General features: G+C 40.0%; 1 protein-coding gene across 1 annotated transcript; it reads right to left on the bottom strand.

The window, feature by feature from the left end:
• Positions 1 to 2617: 2617 nt before the first annotated feature.
• On the bottom strand, positions 2618 to 23648 carry npy (neuropeptide Y). The gene is made up of 4 exons (XM_003222028.4): positions 23486 to 23648; positions 19947 to 20134; positions 6919 to 6999; positions 2618 to 3094 (listed from the first exon to the last, which is right to left on the bottom strand). The coding sequence occupies exons 2-4, from the start codon at positions 20132 to 20134 to the stop codon at positions 3070 to 3072; spliced, it is 294 nt and encodes a 97-aa protein (XP_003222076.1). The 5' UTR covers positions 23486 to 23648; the 3' UTR covers positions 2618 to 3069.
• Between the last annotated feature and the right edge of the window lie 1888 nt (positions 23649 to 25536).

The following is a 25536-nucleotide window of genomic DNA, read 5'->3' on the forward strand; positions in this document are numbered from 1 at the left end:
GAATTAACTTCTCAATAAAGCCATGGCCTCTATAGCTTCAGAAATAATAGAGGATAAATTGGTCAGCAGGTGGTAATAATAATTAAATGGCTTTACCAACCACAACCTAATCAGCTTCCTTAAACTAAAGGGCTTGACCATATTTAATTTTCTATTGAATTATCTTGGTTATATTGATCTATGTGCTGGTCCTTCTGATTGGATGTCTGTACACATATGGTAACATACACATCCTAATTTTCCACCCGGGTTATAAAATGTGCCATCGGCCCTCCCAATCTGCACCATTAATGAACTGCTACCATTTTGTAAAACTACTTTAAGGGTTGTAAATTTCAAATATTAAGAATGTCTAACAATATGTTGCTATGGTTCTGAACAATTCCATTCAAGGGTCCAGCCATTTCTTCAAATACTCTACAATATTACATTTTCTTCCCTCTCAGTTTACACTTCAGTCAATGAGCATTCTGTGACCCAAACATGCTAGTTAGGCTCCATCCATAGGATCCTTCCCTCTGCCACTTCTACCCCTGAACATAGTGTCATTTAAACTCTATATAAGTATCCAGGCCCAAGAAAGGTAGTTTGAGATTAATGTATACCACAGTTGGCCCTCCAAATGTTCTTGGACTTCCAGCATTCCTCACCATGGTTGCAGTTCAAGGGAATTGCATTCCAGTAACATATGAACAGTTGCACTGTTTTCATCATATATAGTCACTAAAACAGGATCTTCAAGTCATATGGAAGTTGATCATCAATGAATATAGCCCATAAGGAGCTTGATAAGCCCCATGTTTAGTATCTACTTCGAATTGTAAAATGAAAGGCGTTCCCAAGAGCCTGGCAGTCTGCATTACAATGGCAGGTAAGGTTGTCAGCAGACCTCAGTGGGTTTTTGCCTTGATGGCACCAAGAGATCCTTTCCCAATGTAAATATGGCCTGATAGCTTCTGTGAGAGACTACATGCCATGCTATCTCTGGCTATTGTTATACTGGCTCCAGCTTGCTGGCCCTATGAGACCACCTTCATCATCCCCATCAGATTCATTTCCAACATTTGCAGAATTGTATCTACTTCTTGGATCCCTTCCAAGGTGACTGGCCAGCTGTGGTGCCTAAAGTTGATGTCAAAAATGACATCACATGGGATGCACTATAATGGCCGTCCACCACAGAACAGAACCAGGCGCTGACTATACTTTCATGAAATACACTATGCCTAGGCAAATTTGTCCAGAGAGAGAAGGAAGAAGGTGAATGAGTAAATGGTAGTGGTGTGCATTTGTATGGAATCGCTGTTTGTTTTGTTTAGTTTCATTTATTTTGTATCAGTTTTGTATTTGTCTCATTTCCAAAAGTGGGGCACCTATATGAATAGAATTTTCATCGATTGGATACAATGGGAGGGCTTCCAAGGCTCACCCCCCCCCCCGCCCCTTCCCAGCTCTGCTTTTGGGCTAGAGGGGTGAAGATCGCCACACACGGAGGGCATCTCAACCCCTTTTAACCCACCAACTTTTAAAACATTTGAGTCTTCCCAATTTATTAATATTATTATTATTAACACCCATTGATACACATCAGAAGTCAAGGGGAAGCAGCCCTCTCTCAGACTCAGCTTAAGGTTCCTGAATAACTATTAATACTAATATTAACATCCATTAGTACACATCGGATGTCATGGGGAAGCAGCCCTCTCTCAGACTCAGCTTAGGGTTTCAGAATAACTACTGTTATTAATATTAATATTATTATTAACACCCATTGGTACACATCAGATGTCATGGGGAAGCAAACCTCTTTCAGACTCAGCTTAGGGTACCAGAGTAACTATTGTTATTAATATTATTATTATTAACACCCATTGGTACACATCAGCTGTAATGGGAAAGCAGCCCTCTGTCAGTATCTGTTTAGTGTTATGGGGCCAAAACAAAAGGAAAACGAAAGCAAGCACGATGACTGTGCAGCTTTCGTTTTTGTGTCGCCTCTTGTTTCCCACGAAAATGTCGTCATTCATTTTGTGTAGATGAACAGTCGAAACGAAATGATAGCACAAAAGAAACAAAGGAAAACTTTTCGCACACATCTCTAGTAAATGGCAGCAAGCAGCAGACCCTCTGATGATGGCAAGAAAACCCAAATGGGGATTGTCAGGGTTTGTAATGGGCCCTTCTGGTATCAACTCTGAGCATTGGTTGTATTTGGTAGGTCACAACTGTAGGGTTACACTAACTATAATACTATGCCTTACCCAATTCCTTTTGAAGCGTGTTCTTCTGCTGTCTTAAAAACCAGTACGGCCTAAATTATGTTGTCAATTCCAACAAGATTCACCCATGTGTTAATTCACGATTAAGCAACTGGTTCAAAAGGTCTACTCTCACTGTTGACCAAACAATAGGATGCAAGTCTCTGTCTTTTCTCTCTCTGAATAACCTTAAAATAAATGAAGTGGCAGTGCTTTTAGAATATGCGTTTTCATTTGTTGTAATAAAGAGGTGAGATTCAGTGGAAAATCGACTCTTTCCTTGCACTATATATATGCTATTAAAGCTAAGACATTTATCAGGGTAATAAATAATATTCTGTACACTGATTAGAAAAATATGCACTTTCCACATCATTTTATTTTTCTCATTTGCATCACGGGCAGTAACTGTCATGAAACAAATAATGTTCTAGAAATCAAATTTTAAGAGAGATTCTGATTCAAATAAAATGTTAGATAAATGTCCATTTTTACAACTATAAGAGTTGGTGCTATGGTTATTGTACATGCTACTCTAGACAGTACCGAAGTTGTAACTCAACAGCTTAAGAACAAATCTTTATGCACTATGATGGACTTTTTCTTGCGCACACATGTAAAATGGTAACACTTAGAGTGCACAAGTACTTTATTTAAATAAATGTATGTACAAGGATAATGAAGGGAAAACTACAGAATTCAGTACAATGGCTGCATGCACTGGAGGGGATGTAAAATTCCAACAGGTCTTCTAGCAATGGATGATGCACTGAAAACTCTGAAAAAGACTGAAGACTGGCTGTTATTTCCATCACCACATTGCAGGATCTTCATACCTGTAATACATCATGAAAAAGAGGAAAATATTCTGAAGGTCAGTAAGAGAATAAAAAAGAAGTTAAGCTCATCTGGGGTCCATCCGTCCCCCATTATTTCATTCATTCATTCATTCAGCCAGACAGTTTGTTATAGTTTTATATAAAGACATACATAATGTATCATATGTAGCACAATGAAGAATATGTATTCAGAGCCTGGAATAGTCCCGTTATGAAATGTAGTTCCTGGAGCTTTTCTCTACAATGCTGATATCACCTTCGTGTAACAAAGCAGTATTTTACCCCCAAAGACTGAACAGCACCAAAGACTGTAAAAAGAAGAGAGGGAAAAATACTTTAGAGCAGTGATTCCCAACCTTTTTTGACCAGGGACAATTTGGACCAGAGACTACTCTCCAACATACCAAACAGTACCAAAAGGGTTACCAATCAGTTTTTGGTCAACTTTAGATTTGGTTTGGTTATTTGGGGTGCTGATTCAGAAAACTGCATTGGATAGACCACATCAGTTTTAGTTTCTGATACAGAACATATGCTATCCAGTAGTCACCATCTGCTCGCCCACAGAAAACCATATTTAATTTTTCACTAGAACTGATGTGGTCTATCCAATGTAATTTTCTGAATCGGCACCCCAAATAACCCCAGGAACAGGCCTAAAAACAAAGACATTAAATTTTTTTTTGTTGCGCTGTGTTATTATCCGTAGCAGTATCAGTGAGGCTGCACACCATATTTTAGTTCTTGCGGACCACTGATGGTCCATGGGCCACAAGTTGGGAACCACTGCTTTAGAGTGTATGTCAGTATCCCAATATCTGTATCAGGCCTGGTTCTTTATTGAGGCCCATGAAGCCACCGCTTTGGGCGCAGCCCTTGCTGGACGCACTTGAAGTGGCAGCGGTGGCGGCAGCGGTGGCGGCGACCATTGGGTCGCTCGCTGCGGAACAAAGAAGTACTTGGTATTCTCGCACGATTTCACGAGATCTCTCAGATCTCAGTACCAAGTACTTTCTTGTTCCGCGGCGAGTGACCCAATGGTCACCGCCGCTGCCACCGGTAAGTTGGAGGGAGGCGTAACTTCGGGGGGGGGGGCGGCCCTAGGTTTGCTTACATACTGAAAAAACCTAGGGCCGCTCCTGACCTGTATGACACTTGTCCTCATGAGGCACTTATAGCAAGTCATTATGTCTTGGCATTTCAGACAAAAGAACCATTGATAGGAAAGATGCCTATCAAAAGAGGAGAGTGAGAAATTGCTCCTCGATGCCCACATGATGCACATGGCCTCGGCACCCCCAACATTTAAGGTGGTTTTGAATTATGTTAGAAAAAGTCGGGAAGTGCTCTGAAACTTCCCTGGAGCTCTGGAGCAACTCCAAACTTTGTGGTTCCAATTCAGAACAGACCCCAGTGATCACATCTTGGTCCATGGAACAAGGAAAGCAAAATGGCAGTCACTTGGTGCCTTTGCCGTAATCCTCCCTTACTTAGTCACATGGGCACCTTTGCTGACATCTGCAAAGATGACAAGTAATGGCAGGAACTTTTTGGAAACAGGTTAACGGGGGCCATCCAACGAAGCCGAACCGGGTTAACATGACTTGGCAGTCTAGACGCTGTTCTGCCACTGCAGGTAATAGAGGCGGGCAATGCAACCACTCCAGGCTGGATTATTGTTACTCTGGATCGGCCCCACACTAAGTATCTCATGTAGGTAGACCCATTGTTCCTTGTAATGAATACAAAAGTCTCAAAAGACTGTGAATATGGAGCTATCTCTCTGTGGAAGTGGCTGTGGACATATACATGCTTTCAAGCTTTCCCAGAAGTCTGGATCAAGGGCTACTACGGGATTTTAAAAGGCCACAGAGTACTAAGCAATGTATAACAAAATGAGAAAGTATTGCTACAGCATTCCATCATGCACTATCAAATATCCCGAGGGATCTTTTTTTCTTCTTCTTTCCCTTTTCTTTTTTCTTTTTCCTTTTTTGTGTTTGTGGTTTTTTTTGGGGGGGGGTTTTCCCCTTTCTATCTTACTATTAATCATGCTTATTATCTTATATCTATATTTTAATATGTAAATGGAAAATTTAATAAAGATTATTTTAAAAAAAATATGCCGAGGGATCATTTAGTCAAATTTTTCTAAATGCCACTTCCAATGTTGCTTCACTGGAAATATGCTTCAGTGAGAGGGAGATCAATAAAAATAACTGCAGAATGATTTGAAATTAACAACCAGCATTTCTGACATTCATCTTTGAAACAGACATTTTAATCTTTTGCTAAGCCATAAAACAGACATTTCTCACCATCAGCCGTTGACTCTTATAGCTGACATTCATTCTCAGTCAAAAATCATTTCTTAAAAACCCTGCAAGTCTTTGGATTCCAAGTTCCCTTGTGCCAAAGCCGGTTAGAAATCAGCCTTGACATTTATTTTTAACAAGCCCAGGAATATATGAAGTTGGAATATATTACAGACTCTCCAAAAAGGACTGGTGGGATTTTCTCTTACCATTCATTGAATTAGAAACATGGCTCTTTCCAGATGTTAATGCAAATTAAAATGAACATGTTAAGCAGAAGAGCAACAGAAGAGTGGGAGGTGTGTCCACCTGCACAATGCATTAGGAAAGGTACAGTTGACCCATGCTGCTTTCCTGCCTTAGGCAAAGAACCAGAGAGATCTTCCCACTACCTTTGGCTTTACACTTTTCATGTCTAAAATCCAAATCAATGGGCAGTTCCTTCTGACTTTTTACATGAATGATGTGACAGCTTCATCTCCCATAACAGTGGTTCTCAACCTGTGATTCCTCAGATGTTTTGGGCTTCAATTCCCAGAAATCCTAACAGCTGGTAAACTGGCTGGGATTTCTGGTAATTGAAGGCCAAATCTGCTTAGGACCCACAGGTTGAGAACCACTGCCCCACACTTTGATCGAATAGACGAGCTTATTACAATAATTTCAAAAGAAGTAGTGGAGAACTTCTCTCTGGTCCTCCAACATCTATTGCTTGAGGTGTTCGCCTCTCTGTATCTGGTCCACTATACAAGATCCAGGGACAATCCCTGCTCTGTTTACTCCCATTCATATTACAGTATATAAAGTTACAGTGCTATATTCAAATGTTTCCCCTTAAACTGCAAACCTCACAATTCCATTGGATGTTACAATGGAAGTTAAGCTGGAATAATAATGCTGTTATTCAGAGACTATTTTCAGCCTCTGAGCCACATAGTTCCCAATCTTGTAGGAATATTTGGTGATTACATTATATACGGAAGAGCTAGTGCAACATAGTAGAAATATGAATGGATTACTCATGATACTTTTTTAAGGTGAAGGGGGAGAAGGGGAAGAATTTGGCTTGATAGACTCAGGAAATCCACCTTGAGATAGGAAGGGTTATAGATAAAGTTGACCTATTTTAGTTGCAAGAATCTGTAAAGGCCACCTGCCTTTCACCAATTATTGCATGTGATCAACAGTCCCTAGAAATGCCAAGACTTTTCAGGTTTTGTTTATTTGTCTTGATCTTACATGAATAGTCATGGTTTCATATTCAAAACCTTTCTAAGGATACCCAGCTTATTGTTTTCTTTCTCTCCCACACATATCACACCTATTTTCAACTAACATTTCAGAAATTGCCCTTCACCAATTTCCACTAAGACCTTTTAAGTTACTAGGAATTATAATTAAAGTGATTTAGCAAAATTACAGCAGTTTAGTATTGGGAGATGCTAGGAGTTACAAAAATGTTAGAGAAAATATAATGAAAATAAGTATCAGAAAAACTATGCTTACCTAGACCTGGGGATGTTTTCTGTGCTTTCTCTCAACAAAAGATCGGAGATCAGTGTCTCTGGACTGGACCGCTTTCCATACCTGTTAAAGTGGTTTAAAAACACACATGCCCAAAATTGCGATTAAGTTTTGAAGTAAGGTTTTTAAAACTTTTTGTAGCAAAAGCATTACTGATACACATACATATATCAGATGTATGTACAGTATGCATCATGTGGCTGCGAGGTTCTCTTTTAGAAGGGTGAAGGAAAAAAAATTAACATTTTTAAAAGTATTTTATATATCAGAGAAGAAAAATGGAAGTTATTTAAACATTTCAGCCCACTGCCTATGTCTGTTTCCAAAAGATACTTTCCACACGATTCTGTGATGATCACAACTGAGCAACATATTATTGCTAAACACAGAGCTTGAGATTTGTCCTTTTAAATAACTAGTTACAGCTTGAATCCCACAGCTCCCAAAAGCAATCAGGTGTCATAATTTTTAAAAGTTATATTTTACTTTCCTGGTTCAAAAACCCATTGTTCTTTCATCAACTTTTCCTTCTCAATATTCATAACTGAGCACAAAATATGAGCCAGGATTTGAAACAGGTAATATTCCTCCTCCATCATTTTGTGAGATCACATCCCTGAACCCATACAAGTAATTTTAGAAACTGGGTTGCTGTGAGTTTTCCAGGTTACATGGCCATGTTCCAGAAGCATTCTCTCCTGATGTTTTGCCCACATCTATGGTAAGCATCCTCAGAGGTTGTGAGGTCTGTTGGAAACTAGGCAAGTGGGGTTTATGTATCTGTGGAATGTCCAGGGTGGAGAAAGAATGCTTGTCTGTTTGAGGCAAGTGTGAATGTTGCAATTGTGCCACCTTGATTAGCATTGAATAACTTTGCAGCGTCAAGGTTTAGCTGCTTGCTGCCTGGGGGAATCTTTTGTTGGGAGATGTTTTTAATTTTAGAAACTTATATTGTAGTTATACCAAAGAAGGAATGATGTTACCCCTCATTAGGTTACAGCTGTAATATATGTTAGTTGTACCTTTGTTGTTGTGAAAAGGGACTATAACTAAATATCCTTTTATATTGTGATTTGTATTATGTTGTTTATTTTGTCCTTATGTTGTTTGGGCCTCTGCCCCATGTAAGCCACCCGAGTCCCCGCAGGGAGATGGTGGTGGGGTATAAATAAAGTATTATTGTTATTATTATTATTATTATTATTATTATTATTAATAATAATAATAATAATAATAATAGTGATTCGTAACTAAGCAATTATTTCCCTGCTGTGTCTCCATCATCCAGAGCATTCCTTTAGATTGGAGACGCTGGGTGGACATCTTTTAGGAGTGCTTGTGTTTTTCCACATGTCAGGGAGTTGGAATATATAGCCTTTGTGATCCCTAGCCTAGTTCCTACAGTTGTCTTGATTCATCCTGGAATTATGTCCATTGCTAGCCGAATATCACCCAATGGAATAATTTTGAAACTGTTTTTATATTTTAAATGGGTATATTTGTTTTTAATCATTATTATGTTTGTTTTATTACAGGGCTTTTGTATGTTCTATGTGGTATTGAATGCTTACCGCCCTAAGTCACTTCCGGGAGATAGAGCAGTATATAAATAAAGTTTTATTGTTGTTGTTCTGACTCCAAGAGTGTATCGGCATAACAGATTGACACCAGATTAATTGCCCATGGCTCAATGGTATGGAATTCTGGGATTTGTAAAAAAAATTGAGATATTTACTCTTCTCTGTCAGAGAGCCCTGGTGTCACAACTGCAAATCCATAGGATTCTATAGGATAGAGACATGGCACTCAAAGTGATATCAAAACACTATAAACCTGCAGCAAAGATACAGGTGAAAAGACTCCATGATTTATGTCATTGGACTGCAACTCCCATCAGACCCAATGATTGGGTCTGGTAATGGCAGTCTGAATGCAATTGGAGGGCAATACTCTGCCCATAACCTTTATAAATATGAATATTCTCTTTTCAAATGTCTTTCCAAATGGCCACTAAAGGATTTGTCCTTTATGAATCCAACTTCATTTCTGGCCACCAGCATAGTAAGTCTCTAATAAGGAACTATCTTTGAAATAATAGCTTCCCTGATGCAATTCTACAGTACTAAGCACATTATACATTCAAAGGCTTCTTACTCTGCTGACAAGTTTTCCTTTCCATGTTTCTCTCAGGAAAGCAAAGCCTTGGTTTTAAATGAAGAATTTGAAGAGAACCAGCTGCATTATTAAACAGCCCTTGCCATAATTTAATGAAGCACAGTGTTGAACTCCAATCCTCTTCTAGCCTGAATCATCCACAGTTTGTCTCTGTTTCCTTTCTCCAGTGTATTTAGCCATGGCCCAAGCTCTGGCAGGAGAATTAGTTAATATCCTTAAGGATAATGCCTGGGCTTTTTTATATTAGTTTACCAAATTAAAAATCCAATCCTGCTGCCCATTATGAGGCAAAATCCTTATTGATGTCATTTAATAGTACTTCTGGATGCTGTCTTTTACAATAAAGATGAGGCTCAGCTGCAGTAAATATAATGGAAATCCGGCAAAATTGCCCTCCGCTCGTGCTTTATTGCGGCAAACCAGGCCTCCTATTATATTAAAAAAAACTTTAACACTGTGAGTCTGGATTTCTTTGTTAGTCTGGCCAGCAGTCTGGACTGGAGTGTGGAAAGTAACAGTTTAAGAAGTAATTTGCTGCACAACTTGTTTCATAGCCCCCTAAAGTAATTCATTAGCATTAGCATTTTCCTTAAGAAAGATATTGGTCTCTTGTACTGTTTGGTATATTTTCATGGTTTTCTCATTGTCTTGGGGAATGCTACCATTGAACTAAGAACAGCATAAAATATGAAAAAAAAATCCACATAGAAACTTCTAAGATGAGTTGTCGAAGGCTTTCATGGCCAGAATCGCTGGGTTGTTATGAGTTTTCTGGGCATGCTTCATTTTAGGTTAAAGGTTTTCCCCTGACATTAAGTCTAGTCGTGTCCAACTCTGGGGATTGGTGCTCATCTCCATTTCTAAGCCAAAGAGCTGGCATTGTCCGTAGACACCTCCTAGGTCATATGGCTGGCATAATTGCATGGAGTACCATTACCTTCCTGCCGGAGCGGTACCTGTTGATCTACTCACATTTTCATGTTTTCAAACTGCTAGGTTGGCAGAAGCTGGAACTAATAGTGGGAGCTCACCCCACTCCTCGTATTTGAACCGCCAACCTTTCAGTCAGCAAGTTCAGCAGCTCAGTGGTTTAACATGCTGTGTCATTGGGTGTGAGGGTATAGATAATTTGGTGCAGATTTGGAGATGGGCCACAAGTGATAGGGAGAATAAAACATATGAGGAAAGGTTTAGCTAGAGACCCTGAACTAAGCAGTGGTTGGACTCGATGGTCCATAAGGCTCCTTCCAACTCTGATTTTATAAAATAGCAGAAGCAATGAATCACCACTAGAGCCAGCAAAAAAATAAATATATACCTGGGAAAGATGCTGACATTAGAGGAACTGTTGCTTGTTACATCCATGACCCATGATTTCACCCATAGGGTAAGGAGCTGCAGTGGAGCAATGGGTTAAACCCTTGTGCCGGCTGTACTGCTGACCTGAAGATTGGGTCACTAACTTGAAGGTTGCCAGTTCGAATCTGCGAGATGGAGTGAGCTCCCACCTGTCAGCTCTAGCTTGCAGGGACATGAGAGAAGCCTCCCAGTAGGATGGTAACACATCCAGGCGTCCCCTGGGCAACGTCTCTGTAGACGGCCAATTCTCACACACCAGAAGCAACTTGCAGTATGTTCTCAAGTCGCTTCTGACACGATAAAACAAAAACCCATAGGGGTATTCTTGTAAACACATTACACCATTCAAACTTTGCTTGTAGAGAAGCATTTCTCTTTGCCTCTTTCCCATAATTTGTTAATTTCACTGCACAGAAAGTGAGTTGTCAGTTTGGCAAAGGCGTCTTCAACAAGATGATATTATCTTCCTCCCTTCTACTGTAAAAACCAAACGCCAGTGAAAACCTAGTTAAAACTATCTCATCTGGTTTGAATAGTAAATCAATTAGGAGATGAGCCCAAACCGGACTGTGTTGTAATCACTTTCACAGACTAAATGGGATTTCTAATAAGCAGTTGAATTAAGCTATTGTGACATCCAAGTCATCAGGATTTCACTTTTTATTTGACATTTGAAATTGATTTCATAAAAGTACGCCTCCTTCTCTCTCATTGCTGAATTATGCCTGTATCTTCTTTTTTCCACAAAAGACTAATTCCACTCTAAAGATCTAGTGACCAGGAATATTCTTCTTTACTTCAGGATTAATCATCTATTTTTCAACAAAAATGGTGTAAAATAAAAAAGCACTACAGTATAAACATTGAAGTGCAATGAGTTAGATCCAGATTTAGTAACACTTAGGGGAGACCCATTAGTTCACCATAAGGAGCCCCTAGTGCGCAATGTATTAAATCCTTGTGCCAGCAGGACTGCTAACCAAAAGGTTGTCGGTTCGAATCCAAGGAGTGGGGTGAGCTTCCATCTGTCAGCTTTAGCTCCCCATGTGGGGACATGAGAGAAGCCTCCCAAAGGATGGTAAAACATCAAACATCCGGGCATCCCCTGGGCAACATCCTTGCAGATGGCCAATTCTCTCACACCAGAAGCAACTTGCAGTTTCTCAAGTTGCTCTTGACATGGAAAAAAATTCATCGTACAATTCTATGCATATTTACTTGGAGGTAAGTCCTACTTTTCTCAATAATATTTATTCCAAGCTAGGTGCATATAGGATTGCAGTCCTAACTAATTAATCCAAGTCACCATGCTTTCTATTGGTGAGCTCTAAACATCCCTTGAGTTTTATTCTACACTGAGCCATATAGGATTGCAGCCCTTGTTTGAAGAAATGTCAGAGACAAATCTCATTTAAAGTCTTTCTTTCTCTGCTTTGATTTGTGTGGATTTTGAGAAAATCCTAATCAAAATGGATTGAAATGAAATGCTTATCCCTCCTTAAAATTCTTTTCATTTTGCTCACTTTTTTCTTTGTCCAAATATGTTTTCCCTTTTGCAAACATAACTAGAAATGGGTTGAAATGGGCCCTTGTAAAGGTCCAAATCTGAAACAATCTGTCCCAGATATTTTGTTGCTTTGTGTCTCCTTTGTGGAGAGAAAAATTGGGGTATTAATAATATTAATAATTCAATAAGGGATGCTCAACCTTTTCTTACTCTATTTCCACACTCTGTTCAGATTAGATCTGTCTACACATACACAACCTAAACACATACAGGCTGTACGAACCGGTTAAATACTGGTATGGACGAGTATTTAACTGTTAATATGCTTGGCTACGGTAGATTTTTAGAAGTATCATTCATCTTTAACTGTAAATAATCAAGCGACACCTTCTCTATGGATTTGATTTCATCAATTGAGACCAAGGGGAAAAAATACCAAAAGCAAAGAAAGAAATTTATTTCCCTTAAGTAACTGCCATAGGTGAAGCAGTATTAGTTGATTTCTGCAAAAATAAACCAATAGCCTTGCTATAGCTTATAGGTTGCTGTGGGTTTTACAGGCTGTATGGCCATGTTCCAGAAGCATTCTCTCCTGATATTTTGCCCACATCTATGGCAGACATCTTCAGAGGTTGTGAGGTCTGTTGGAAACTAGGCATGAGGAGTAAGCCCACTTGCCTAGTTTCCAACAAACCTCACAACCTCTGAGGATGCCTTGTATAGATGTGGGCAAAACGTCAGGAGAGAATGCTTCTGGAACATGTCCATACAGCCCAGAAAACTAACAGCAACCCAGCTATTCCAGCCATGAAAGCCTTTAACAACACATTACTCACATTTATGATCATATGGATTACAGTCTACATGTTTCTGATGAAATGCACTCAATGCTGAAAAACCTGATACTATCATGGCCATAATTCTGTTGGGAAATTATGCCTTCCTAAGTGGCTTATATCTGTGGGAGAGACATTACTGGGCAGTTCAGCATCATCCTTATCCACTAAAGAGCTGCTGTCACATTGCTTTGTAAGGGAGCTGGCAAAGTATTTGGTCATCATCTCTTATAAGATGATGCACAGCAAATACAAATGTTCCTTAAAACAGATAGATAATTCTATAGTATGATACACACAGAGCAACTCTATGGTATGCTGGGACTGGAATTAATAGTGTTGGCACTCTTTGGCACAGAAGACTGAGGACTTCATATAACTACATCTCCCATGACTCCATAGCATCGAGCCATGGCAATTAAAGTGGTGTCAAACTGCATTAATTCTACAGTGTAGATGCATCCTCCAGTTTGCCCAACTCACCTTTCAGTAGCTAATCTTAGAGTGGCTCAGTGTCTGTCTACAGATCTGTACTCATCAGACAGATCTTTCAGAAATAGCAGATCTGTGTGATAATTCAATATGTCACTGTCTTACAAGATGTTTCCTTTGATTCAGGAAATGTTCAGAATACATTCACAATTTTCAGTTTCTCCAAATAACTGTAGCATTGAGCAAGGAACAGTGCATCCAAGTACTTTTACAAAATGATTTCAAGGAGATGAGACCATTGAAAATACATTAGTGAGCTGGTGTGGAATACACTAGTCAGCAAAGATATGGGAAATGCTATTGCAAAGCACCAGAACATATTAAAAAGACAGACAGCATTTCTTTTTTTCTAAAGGAATATGAAAAGTGTATCTACACTTTCCAATATGGGTTGGGCAAAGAATGAGCCATGGACCTTCCAGGTCCATTTTTGTTGCTCCCAAACCCTAACAATAAATGAAACAGAGAGTTTTGTTACAAAAAAAAAATCATCATTGTGATCAGAGATATGAAACGGATTGATGAGAGAAAGTTAGAGGAAGATGTTCACAAAGTATAGCTGGAATTGGAGGTGGGGATGGGGGTGGGAAGTGGACTATATTTCCCAGATCATGGACTAAAAAGTTGGGTGTTGCCAAACTCTAACAATTTCACTTTGTCTGAAATTCAAATAGTTACATTGCACTGGCTCCATTTTTCTGGTAGATTTTCATCATTAGCAAGGACTGCTTGATCAATAATATTTATTAATAGATACAATATTATGTTGTCTAAATTAATGGCCAAAATGAAAACCATTTTGGGGAAAGAGGATTTGGGCAGAAGGACTATGACTCAATTCAGGTCCAGCACTTAAAATAAGTCATGATCTGAGCATCCTTTGCACCCAGTGATTTGGTAGATCTCAAGCAGAGGTCTTAGGACAAGTGTAAAATAAACCCAAGCATAAGGTTCCCCTTATGGACCAAAAGGTGGCAGGTTAGAATCCAGGGGGCGTAGGGAGCACCCACTGTTAGCCCCAGCTTCTGTCAACCTAGCAGTTTGAAAACATGCAGATATGAGTAGATCAATAGGTACCACTCCGGTGGGAAGGTAACGGCACTATGTGCAGTCATGCTGGCCACATGACTTTGGAGGTATCTACGGACAACGCCGACTCTTTGGCTTACAAATGGAGATGAGCACCAACCCCCAGAGTCGGACACAACTGGACTTAATGTCAAGAGAAAACCTTTACCTTTACCTATAGTTCCCCCTGCCTCAACACTGAAGAAGTATCTAGTGTATGTAGGTTACTGAAGAGCTAATGTGATGTAACAGTTTGAGTGTGGATTTTGGTCTCTGGGAGACCAGGATTCAAATATCTGCTGAGCCATAGAATTCATTGAGTGATCTTAGGCAAGGAACAGTGTCTCAACCTAAGAGGAAACTAATGGCAATACTTCCTCTGAACAAATCCTGCCATGAAGACCCTATGATAGTATTGACTGCCACAAGTGCCAAGTTGTTGTATTGACCCAGAGATTAGATCACACACTTCAAATTGAGAGCACAGTAAGCTGTGTATCTGGATGCTCTTTGCCTCAATTTCCGACAAACTCTGCTCTCAACTCTTGGCAGCTGCATGATGAAGGATGAACATCAGCAGCAGGATCCTCTGACAGATGCCCTGCCGACTCTCCGTGGGGTGTACCTGGGCAGACACTGTAACCTGGCTGTCTCGTCACATCCACCAAGAGACAAATATTGATTTCCTCAGAGCTCCATGCATGAATTATAAACAAGGTTAATTGCCAAAGTCCTTTGCCTCCCACTCTTGAATTAGCAATGCTTCAGAGGGGAACAAAATGGCAACAATAATGTGGCTTGTTTTTGTTTTTTGGGGTAGTGCTAATGCATTAGTAAAGGCTCCGTGATGATTGCCTATTATCTATTTAATTCATTTCAGCACCCGATAGATGGTGAACAATTGTGTGGAAACTGATCCCCTTTGAAAGAGGGTGGTAGATTTTGAACATTATCTGGTTTCGTTACTTTGACTTTTTTTAAAAAAAGTCAGTCCAGCATATAATTTCCTCCTTGACCTTCTTAATATGAAACTTAGTATTTTCTCTACTGATAATGAAGCTGCAAACTGAAGCTGACATGCTTCATTCCAGATGGACTTAGTTTTGAGTTTACAGCAGTATTTTTACAAATGGCTTTTGTACTCTCAGAATCCTTTGGGGTTGTTTCCGATGAAAGCTTAAACCATCACATTATCTACCCCAAATTCATGTCAATGTCTTCAAACACTTTCTCTCGTTCTGTATCAGGACAAAAAGTGGAACCCATGGTAGTACAATGGGTTAAAACCCTTGTGCCAGCAGGACTGTTGACCGACAGGTCAGCAGTTCGAATCCAGGGAGAGTGGGTGAGCTCCCTTTGTCAGCTCCAGCTCCCCATGTGGGGACATGAGAGAAGTCTCCCACAAGGATGGTAAAACATCAAACATCCGGGCATCCCTGGGCAACATCCTTGCAGACAGCCAATTATCTCACACCAGAAGTGACTTGTAGTTTCTCAAGGCACTCCTGACATGAAAAAAAGGACAAAAGGTAGAAGATATCTGAAGATCTCATAAGCTTGCAGCCATTTTTGTGTGGCTTTGAATAACCAAACAAATGTATTGCAAGGATACAAATTTGTGGTTGTTGTTTTCATTAGATATGATGGCTACTTTGCTTTTTTTGGGGGGGAAAGTGATCTCCTGACACCACATTGCTTCAGCACAGAAGCAGGAACTCTTGGGTTTCAAAAGCTATGGATGATGTGTGGCCGTGTATGTGCACACCTTTTAAAAAGTGGTGCTGTGCTTTCTCATCCACACACTAGTACTCCTCATCCTAATCTCCTATTCTCTTGCAATAACTTGGTAAGTTTCATCACAGTTCTCTGCAGTCTTTGCTGAAGAAAAAACTGATCAGTTCCATATCTGCTTTTAAAGCAAATAAGCAAAATGGGGCAGCATGCCAGAGCGATGATAAGGGGCTGCAAGGGTAAAATGACTCATTCGTCAATAGCATTACATACTGACCAGCCTTCCACTGCAGGCAAGTTAATTCCATTACTTCATCTTCAAAAGGATGCAGAACTAGATATGAAAGCTTACAATGTAGTTTCACACTGGAGTTCCAGCAAGGCAAAGAACAGGAGTGCAAACATTTACAATTAACCTTACTGTTATTTCTCAAAATAAACCATAGATGGAATGCTTTGTTTCTTCAGGTCATTTACAATTTTTACTAACTTTAAGGTGACACACTCATGGGTTTTTCTTAGCAAGATTTATTCAGAGGAGGTTTGCCATTGCCTTCGTCTGAAGATGAGAGAATGTGAGAGAATGCCAGACATCACTCAGTGGGTTTCATGGTCAAGTGGAGATTCAATCCCTAGTCTTCTAGAGTTCTAATCCAACATGCAAACTACACCATCTTGGCTTTAGAGTCTCAACACAAAGTACAGAATAAAGCATGGGGGTACATTTGCCACAGATTATCTGGAGATAGGTAAAGGCAAAGGTTTTCCCCTGACATTAAGTCTAGTTGTGTCCGACTCTTGAGGGAGGGTGCTCATCTCCTTTTCTAAGCTGAAGAGCCGGTGTTGTCCATAGACACCTCCAAGGTCATGTGTTGCATGGAGCACCGTTACCTTCCCATCGAAGCAGTACCTATTGATCTACTCACATGTGCATGTTTTCAAACTGCTAGGTTGGCAGAAACTCGGGCTAACAGAGGGAGCTCACCCCACTTCCTGTATTCAAACCGCTGACCTTTTGGTCAGCAAGTTCAGTAGCTCAGCGGTTCAACCGAGGGCTCCCATGTGGAGATACTATATACTTAACTAGCTGTGCCCTGCCACATGTTGCTGTGGCGAAGTATGGTGGTATGGGAAATAAAGTATTGAGGAATTGGTGGTAGTTAAGGTAAAGGGCAAAGGTTTCCCCCTGACATTAAGTCCATTATAAATGGGTAATATAGCTGTGTGGGCCTTGAGTCTACACTGCCATATAACCCAGTTAAAATCTGCTAATCTGTATTTTATAGGCAGTGTGGAAGAGGCCTAAGTGAGGCCTAACTCTGCCTGTCCCCTGGGCTGCGTGGGTTGCTAGGAGACCAAGTGGGCGGAGCTTAGCCTTTTAACTGGCAGCAATTGGATGAAAAACAATTATTCCTCTCCCTCTAATTAGGACTTTATTTTTCTTTTCTTTTTGTTGTATGAACGTAGAGGCATGGATGAGGGGTTGTGCTGCCAAGTTTAGTGTTTCTGGGATGTATAGATTTGTTGTTTTGTCCTAGGCCGAAATTTCATTACCCTTTTATACATATAGATAGTTGCCTGAAAGGGAAGAGGGATATCAGATAGAACTCATTCTGTTCACGTACTGCAAGGGGGACAAACCTGCAGTGGGATTTTTTTTTTCACAACAGAGCATTGGCATAAATTTAGAGTAAGAACACAGGTCTTGTTGGATTACCTTCACTTTTATATTCCAAGGTAGGACTGGAGTGATTTTTCAATGGAACAACACTGCACGGTTTTTGGGAATGCATCTCTCTTCCTTTCCATAAATATTATAGTTTTACTCTTCTGAAGATAGGGTGGCCTGCAAACTATGCTGATCCCATGTACCAAGCAATTATCTCATGTATCTGAGGATTACATCTGTTACACCACGTCTGTGGGATGTTCATTCCACTCCAGATTTTAGCTTCAGAGTTAAAAGATCTATCCAAGGTGCTGAATCCTATTTCCAAATCATAACTGCTATACATGTGATGAATTGAATTGTATTTACAAAAGCTCATGCTGTGGTATTTATGCAACAAATTCTCTTTTTCAATTTTATCTGTTCTCAACAGACTACCATATTTATGCGAGTATAAGCCAACCCGAACACAGGCTGAAACACTTAATTTTGCCTCAAAAAACTGGGAAAACGTATTGACTTGAATATAAGACGAAGCTGGGAAATGCAGCAGCTACCGGTAAATTTCAAAAATAAAAACAAAAACAGATACTAATAAAATTACATTAATTGAGGCTAAATGTTTTTGAATACAGTAGAGTCTCACTTATCCAACGTTCTGGATTATCCAACGCATTTTTGTAGTCAATGTTTTCAATATATCGTGATATTTTGGTGCTAAATTTGTAAATACAGTAATTACTACATAATATTACTGCGTATTGAACTACTTTTTCTGTCAAATTTGTTGTATAACATGATGTTTTGGTGCTTAATTTGTAAAATCATAACCTATTTTGATGTTTAATAGGCTTTTTCTTAATCTCTCCTTATTATCCAACATATTCGCTTATCCAACCTTCTGCTGGCCCATTTATGTTGGATAAGTGAGACTCTACTGTACTAATAAAATTACATTAATTGAGGCTAAATGTTTTTGAATTTTTACATAAAACTGTAATTTAAGATAAGTAGGTTAAATGTTTTTGAATATTTACTGTATATACTCGAGTATAAGCCTAGTTTTTCAGCCCTTTTTTTAAGACTGAAAAAGCCCCCCTCGGCTTATACTTGGGTGAGGGTCCTGGTTGGCTTATATTTGGGTCATCTTATACTCAAGAATATATGGTACATTTATTATTTTTCTCTATTATTATTGGTATTACTACATTTATTATTTTTCTCTATTATTGTTCTCTATATATTATTTTACTCTATTTTATTATTATTATTAATACGTTTATTATTTCACTCTGATCTTATTATTGTTGTTGCATTTATTATTTTACTCTATTTATTATTACGTGTATTATTTTCCTGTATTTATTATTATTATTATTATTACATGTATTATTTTACTCTATTATTATTAAAAGGATACATAAGCACATTTACATTGAAGAAGATGAGAATAATGATTTGATCAGAGCTGGACAGTCTTATCTTAAATTTGAGCTTCATGTAAGTATTCAAAAACATTTAACCTACTGATGCCTCAATTAATGTAATTTTATTGGTATCTAATTTTTATTTCTGAAATTTACCACCCTCGGCTTATACTGGAGTCAATGTTTTCCCAGTTTTTTGTGGTAAAATTAGGTGCCTCGGTTTATATTCGGGTCGGCTTATACTCGAGTATATACGGTACATAAAACGGTAATTCAAGATAAGATTGTCCAACTCTGATTACCGTATATACTCAAGTATAAGCCAACCCGAATATAAGCTGGCCAGGACCCTCACTCAAGGAGAAGCTGAAAAACATGGCTTATATTGAGTATATATGGTAATTTGGTACATATTGTGAACCTGTGAGTCTAGGGACCTTATGTAAAAGGCTTTAAGGGACATATTGAGAAAGAAAAAACATCTCATTACATTAGTGATTTTAGTTGGTTTTGCTCTAGACATTTGAACAGGTTGGAAACTGTGGGTGTAAGTTATTACTCAAAACATCTGGAGCAAGCCTTTTTGCATGCAAGAATCTCTGACAGCTGCAAATGTTACTTCCAGGTGTATAATTCTAAAATATTCCCCAAGGAGCATTGTCATTTGTGAATCCCATGAGTAATTTTCTCAAGCTCTAGTGTTGCACCTTTCTTCTTACCGCACAGGTTAAAGTTGTAGTACCTACCTCTGCCGTGTGATGAGGTTGATGTAATGCCTCAGCGCCGAGTAGTATCTGGCCATGTCTTCTGCTGGGGCATCCTCACCTGGACTGTCCGGTTTGGATGGATATGCTTCTGCCAGTGAGCCCAGGCAGATCAGCAGGCACAGGGCAAGGGTCATCATTGACAGCCACAACCGCATGGTCCCCTGCATCTGGAAGACACCGGGAAAGGACCAAAGAGGGAGGGCAAGACAAGACAGAGAGCGTGGCGTGAAAGAATTCAAGCAACTCTTTGATGAGGAGATGGATGGAGTGGTTGTGATGGAGGGCTTTGAGTATTGGACTACAACTCTTGAAAATCAGGGCTTGAATCCTCACTTGAACCCCACTGCATAACCATAAGCACACTGCTCAGTCCCAAAGGAAGGAAAATATAAACTCTCTCTGAACATATTCTGCCAAGAAAACTCTGTGATAGGTTTGCTCTTGGGTCATCCTATGTCAGAAATGTCTTGAAAGCATAGAGAGGCAGCAAAACCATGACTACCAGTTCTTTGCTTTCAGAAAAGCTCTTTGAAATAAAATCAAAATGTCAGTGGGGCAATAGATTTTCCTGATGTTTTAATTTGAGGTTTAAATGAACTGTCCAAATTGTGGAATCCTATCCCTGAAACTAAATCAGCAAAGAGAAGCAAATATTTCAGTGAAACAGAAAAATCCTGCATAAATCTCCCATAAAATTGATTTAGTTAGCTTTCTCCATTGGAAGGTGGGAAGTAATAATAATAATAATAATAATAATAATAATAATAATAATAATAATAGTAATAATAATAAAACTTTATTTATACCCTGCCACCATTTCCTCGTGGGGACTCGGGGCGGCTCACATTGTTACAAAAGTAACAACACAAATAAATTAGCACAATATACACAGGTTAAAACACAATAAGGTAATAAAACAAAAGTTAAAACAACAGTAATAATATCAAACAACCACCAATACAATTCAGTCAAACTTCATAGGTAGGGGGGCTGTAAGTACTTCTTACTTTTTTTGTAAATTAAGTTCATTATCTTTTCTTCTCCATTGAAGAGTGGGAAGTACTTCTTAAATATTTTCTGTATGTAAGTTCATTATCTTTTCTACTACCTGTCTCAGGCCATATTTATACAAGACATGTAAAACCCCAGTGAACTTGTACATTCCTGCTTTACATATGGAAGCATTCTGCTTTAAGTCTTTTGCAGCATAAAAGAAGGGGAAGAAAGGTGGAAAAGGAGAATTATATCAATTCTGATTTATTTAGACATGGATTTTCAGGATCCCAATTTACTTCCTCAGGTGCACCAATAGTGTACAATTGTCAAGCTCAATGTACATATACACAATTTAATAGTTATGGAAGTGTGGAATTACAATACAATACCAAAAATACAATACCAAAATACAATACCAAAAAATCCACAATATATACAGAAAACCGGCTTGGCACAGTGGTTTGAGTGTTGGGCTACAACTCTGGAAGATGAGGGCTCGACTCGCCATTCATCCATGGAAATCCACTAGTTAACTTATATAACTCACACTGTCTCAAACTAAAAGGAAGACAATGCCAACCCTCCACTGAATAAATTTTGCCAAGTAAACTCCATGATAAATTCACATTATTGCAATTGTTGTGAACCATGAAGTCATTTCCAATCCTTGGCAAGGTTTGTGGTTTGTCATTGCCGTTGCCTTCCTCCAAGGCTGATAGAGTGTGACTTGCCCAATGGGTTTCATGGCTCAGTGGGCATTTGAACCCTAATCTCCAGAGCCATAAACCAATCCTTAAACTAATACACCACACTGGTCCCAGTTGCTATAAGTTAGACATTACTTGAAGGCACACCACAACAACAAAATACTGGGTATAGCACTGGTTTAGCAGATACATCATGGAATGTGTAAACTAATGCACAGAAGTGGCGAGAATTCTTTTAAAAAGCAACACTGTACAACCTGCTTTTAGGAAAGTTTTAGTTCTGCAGAAGCCACAAACTTGTCTTGAAGATAGTTGTTCTAATAGTTGTTTCCACAAATGAAATGAAAACCAGTCCATTAACATAAGTATATTGTGCAAACAAGGCATTGTTTCTGAGTTGCTGTGAGTTTTCCAGGCTGTATGACCATGTTCCAGAAGCATTCTTTCCTGATGTTTTGCCTGCATCTATGGCCGGCATCTTCAGAGGTTGTGAGGTCTGTTGGAAACTAAGCAAGTGGGGTTTATATATCTGTGGAAAGTTCAGGGTGGGAGAAAGAACTCTTGTCTGTTTGAGGAAGGTGTGAAAGTTTCAATTGTCCAGCTTGATTAGTATTGAACAGCCTTGCAGCTTCACTTGCCTAGTTTCCAACAGCCCTCACAGCCTTTGAGGATGCCTGCCATAGATGTGGGCAAAACGTCAGGAAAGAAGACTTCTGGAACATGACCATACAGCCCGGAAAACTCACAGCAACCCAATGATTCCAGCCATGAAAGCCTTCGACAACATAAAGGAAGGAAGGAAACAGAAGGAAAAGGAAGGGAAGAAAGAAGGAGGAAAAGAAAAGGATGAGAAGTAAAAGAAAGAGGAGAAAAGAAGGAGAAAAGAAAGGTGAGGAAAGGAGAAGAAAAGAATGGAGAGAAGGAGATGAAGACAGAAGGGAAAGTGAACAGAAGGAGAAGAAAGGAAGGAAGCAAAAAGAAAGAAGAAAAGGAAGAAAGGGAGTAAGTAGATAAAAAGGAGGGAAGGAGAAGAAGAGGAAGGAAGGGAGGAGAGAGGGAGGGAAGGAGGAAAGAAGAGGAGGAGAGGAAGGAAGGCAAGAAGGAAGGAAGGAAGGAAGGAAGGAAGGAAGGAAAAAGGAAAGAAAGGAGGAAAGGAGGAAAGGAGGGAGGGAGGGAGGGAGGGAGGAAGGAAGGAAGGAAGGAAAAAGGAAAGAAAGGAGGAAAGATGGAAAGAAGGAAGGAAGGAAGGAAAGAAAGAAAGAAAGAAAGAAAGAAGAGGAGGAGGAAGAAGAAGAAAAGAAAGAAAGAAGGAAAGAAAGTAGGGGAGGGAAGAAAAAAGAAGGAAGCAAAGAAAAAGTAAGTAAGGAAGGAAGGAAGGAAGGAAGGAAGGAAGGAAGGAAGGAAGGAAGGAAGGAAAGAGAAAAAAAGAAGGAAAGAAGGAAAGAAAGAAGGAAAGAAAGAAGAAAGGAAGGAAGGAAGGAAGGAAAAAAGAAAGAAAGAAAGAAAGAAAGAAAGAAAGAAAGAAAGAAAGAAAGAAAGAAAGAAAGAAAGAAAGAAAGAAAGAAAGAAAGAAAGAAAGAAAGAAAGAAAGGAGGGAAGGGAAGAAAAAAGAAGGAAGGGAAGAAAAAGTAAAGAAGGAAAGAAGGAAGGAAGCAAGGAGAAGAATAAAGGGGAACAAAGAGAAGAGGAGGAGCGAAAGGATGGGATGGAAAGAAAGAAGGAAAGAGATGATGAAGAGAGAAGAACGGGGAAACAAACGGGAAAGCCGCGCAAAGCTGGGGCAGGCGCGCTCCGGTGCAGTGCTGCCCTGCTCACCTAGTTGTGTGTGTCTGCTGCGCGTCTGTCTCCTCGGTGATTCTGGATCCCGACTCGGACTCCTTCCTTCCTTCCTTCCTTGCTTGCTTGCTTGCTTGCTTCCTCCTTGGCGATCCCGTCTGCGGCTCGGCTTGGGCTCTCCAGTGCGGGGCCGGGCGCCCGGGCGAGGTGTTTTATGGCTTTCCCAGGAGGCGGGAGGGGCTCGGGGCGATCACGCACCGGTGGCTCTCCCCCAGCCCCCACGCCCTCCGCACTCCCTCCCTCCTCCTTCCTCCATTAGCATCATCATCATCATCATCATCATCATCATCGGCGTGGAAACGGGAGGGAGCGAGGGTGGGGGCTCGGCCGCCAGACGCCTTAATCCCCGCGCAGACTCTGCCAAGAAGGGCGCTTGAGAACATTCAAACACGCTTCTTTCCCACCCGAAACTACCGTTGCTTCCAAGATCAACTTTGGCGGCGGGTTGGTCTCCCTGATAAGTGTTTGAGATTATAGTAGACTCTCTATTAACTGGCAGCCATGGGGTAGAGATGCCAGGTCAATGTTTCTGGTTGCTTGAGAGTTATTGTTTAAAACAAACCTAATTAATACGATATCCCATCCTATTTCGTACCTGACTTGATATTAATTAAAAGCAAATAAAGACAAAGTGAACTTAATGTGTTGTCGAAGGCTTTCATGGACGGAATCACTGGGTTGCTGTGAGTTTTCCGGGCTGTATAGCCATGTTTCTTTCCTGACGTTGTGAGGTCTGTTGGAAACTAAGCAAGTGGACTGTATATATGTCTGTGGAATGATTTCCTGGGTGGGAGAAAGAACTCAGTAAGCAACCAGGGCCAGCTAACACCTCCCAACAAAGAATCCCCCCAGGCAGTAAGCAGCCAGACCTTGAAGCTGAAAAGCAATTCAATGCTAATCAAGCTGGTCAATTGAAACATTAACGCCTGCCTCAAACAGTTCTTTCTCCCACCCTGGACATTCCACAAATATATAAACCCCACTTGCCTAGTTTTCAACAGACTTCACAACCTCTGAGGATGCCTGGCATAGATGCAGGCGAAACATCAGGAAAAAATGGGCTCGGGCTGTGGCGCAGGCTGGAGAGCAGCTGTAATGAATCACTGCAATGAATCACTCTGACCAGGAGGTCATGAGTTTGAGGCCCGCTCGGAGCCTATGTTTGTCTGTCTTTGTTCTATGTTAAAAGGCATTGAATGTTTGCCTATATGTGTAATGTGATCCGCCCTGAGTCCCCTTCGGAGTGATAAGGGCGGAATATAAATGCTGTAAATAAATAAATAAATAAATAAATAATGCTTCTGGAACATGGCCATACACCTCAGAAAACTCACAGCAACCCAAACTGAACTGAGTATATGTGTTTTACTGTTTGCTGTATTATAAAACAGCTGTTTTTTTAAATTTAAAGTATTATTTCTTCATTTTTGTTCAACTATTGCTATTTGAGTTCCAGTTAACTGAGACCCTTTCCACACACCTGAATAAAATCCCACATTTTCTGCTTTGAACTGGAATATATGGCAGTGTGGACTCAGATAACCCAGCCCAAAGCAGATATTGTGGGATTTTCATCCTTGATATTCTGGGTTATATGGCTGTGTGGAAGGGCCCGAAGAGTCTTCTATAGTAGGTCATAAGATATTTTGGAGATCAGACGCAAGCACACAATTTATTTATGTTTCATATGCACCTTATACACATAGCCTGAAGATTATATTATGCACAACTAGTGTATATACCAGGCATGGGCAAACTTGGGCCCTCCAGGTATTTTGGACTGCAACTTCCACAATTCCTAACAGTCGACTGGCTGTTAGGAATTGTGGGAGTTGAAGTCCAAAACACCTGGAGGGCCCAAGTTTGCCCATGCCTCTGTTGCTTGGGTCTGTTGCTTGCTAGGCGAGTGGGGTTTATATATCTGTGGAATGTCAAAGATGGAAGAAAGAACTCTTGTCTGTTGGAGGCAAGTGTGAATGTTGCAATTGGCCAGCTTGATTCGCATTGAATGGCCTTTCAGCTTCAAAGCC

The sequence above is a fragment of the Anolis carolinensis genome, chromosome 6, assembly GCF_035594765.1.
Source record: "Anolis carolinensis isolate JA03-04 chromosome 6, rAnoCar3.1.pri, whole genome shotgun sequence".
In the NCBI taxonomy this organism is placed as follows: Eukaryota; Metazoa; Chordata; class Lepidosauria; order Squamata; family Dactyloidae; genus Anolis; species Anolis carolinensis.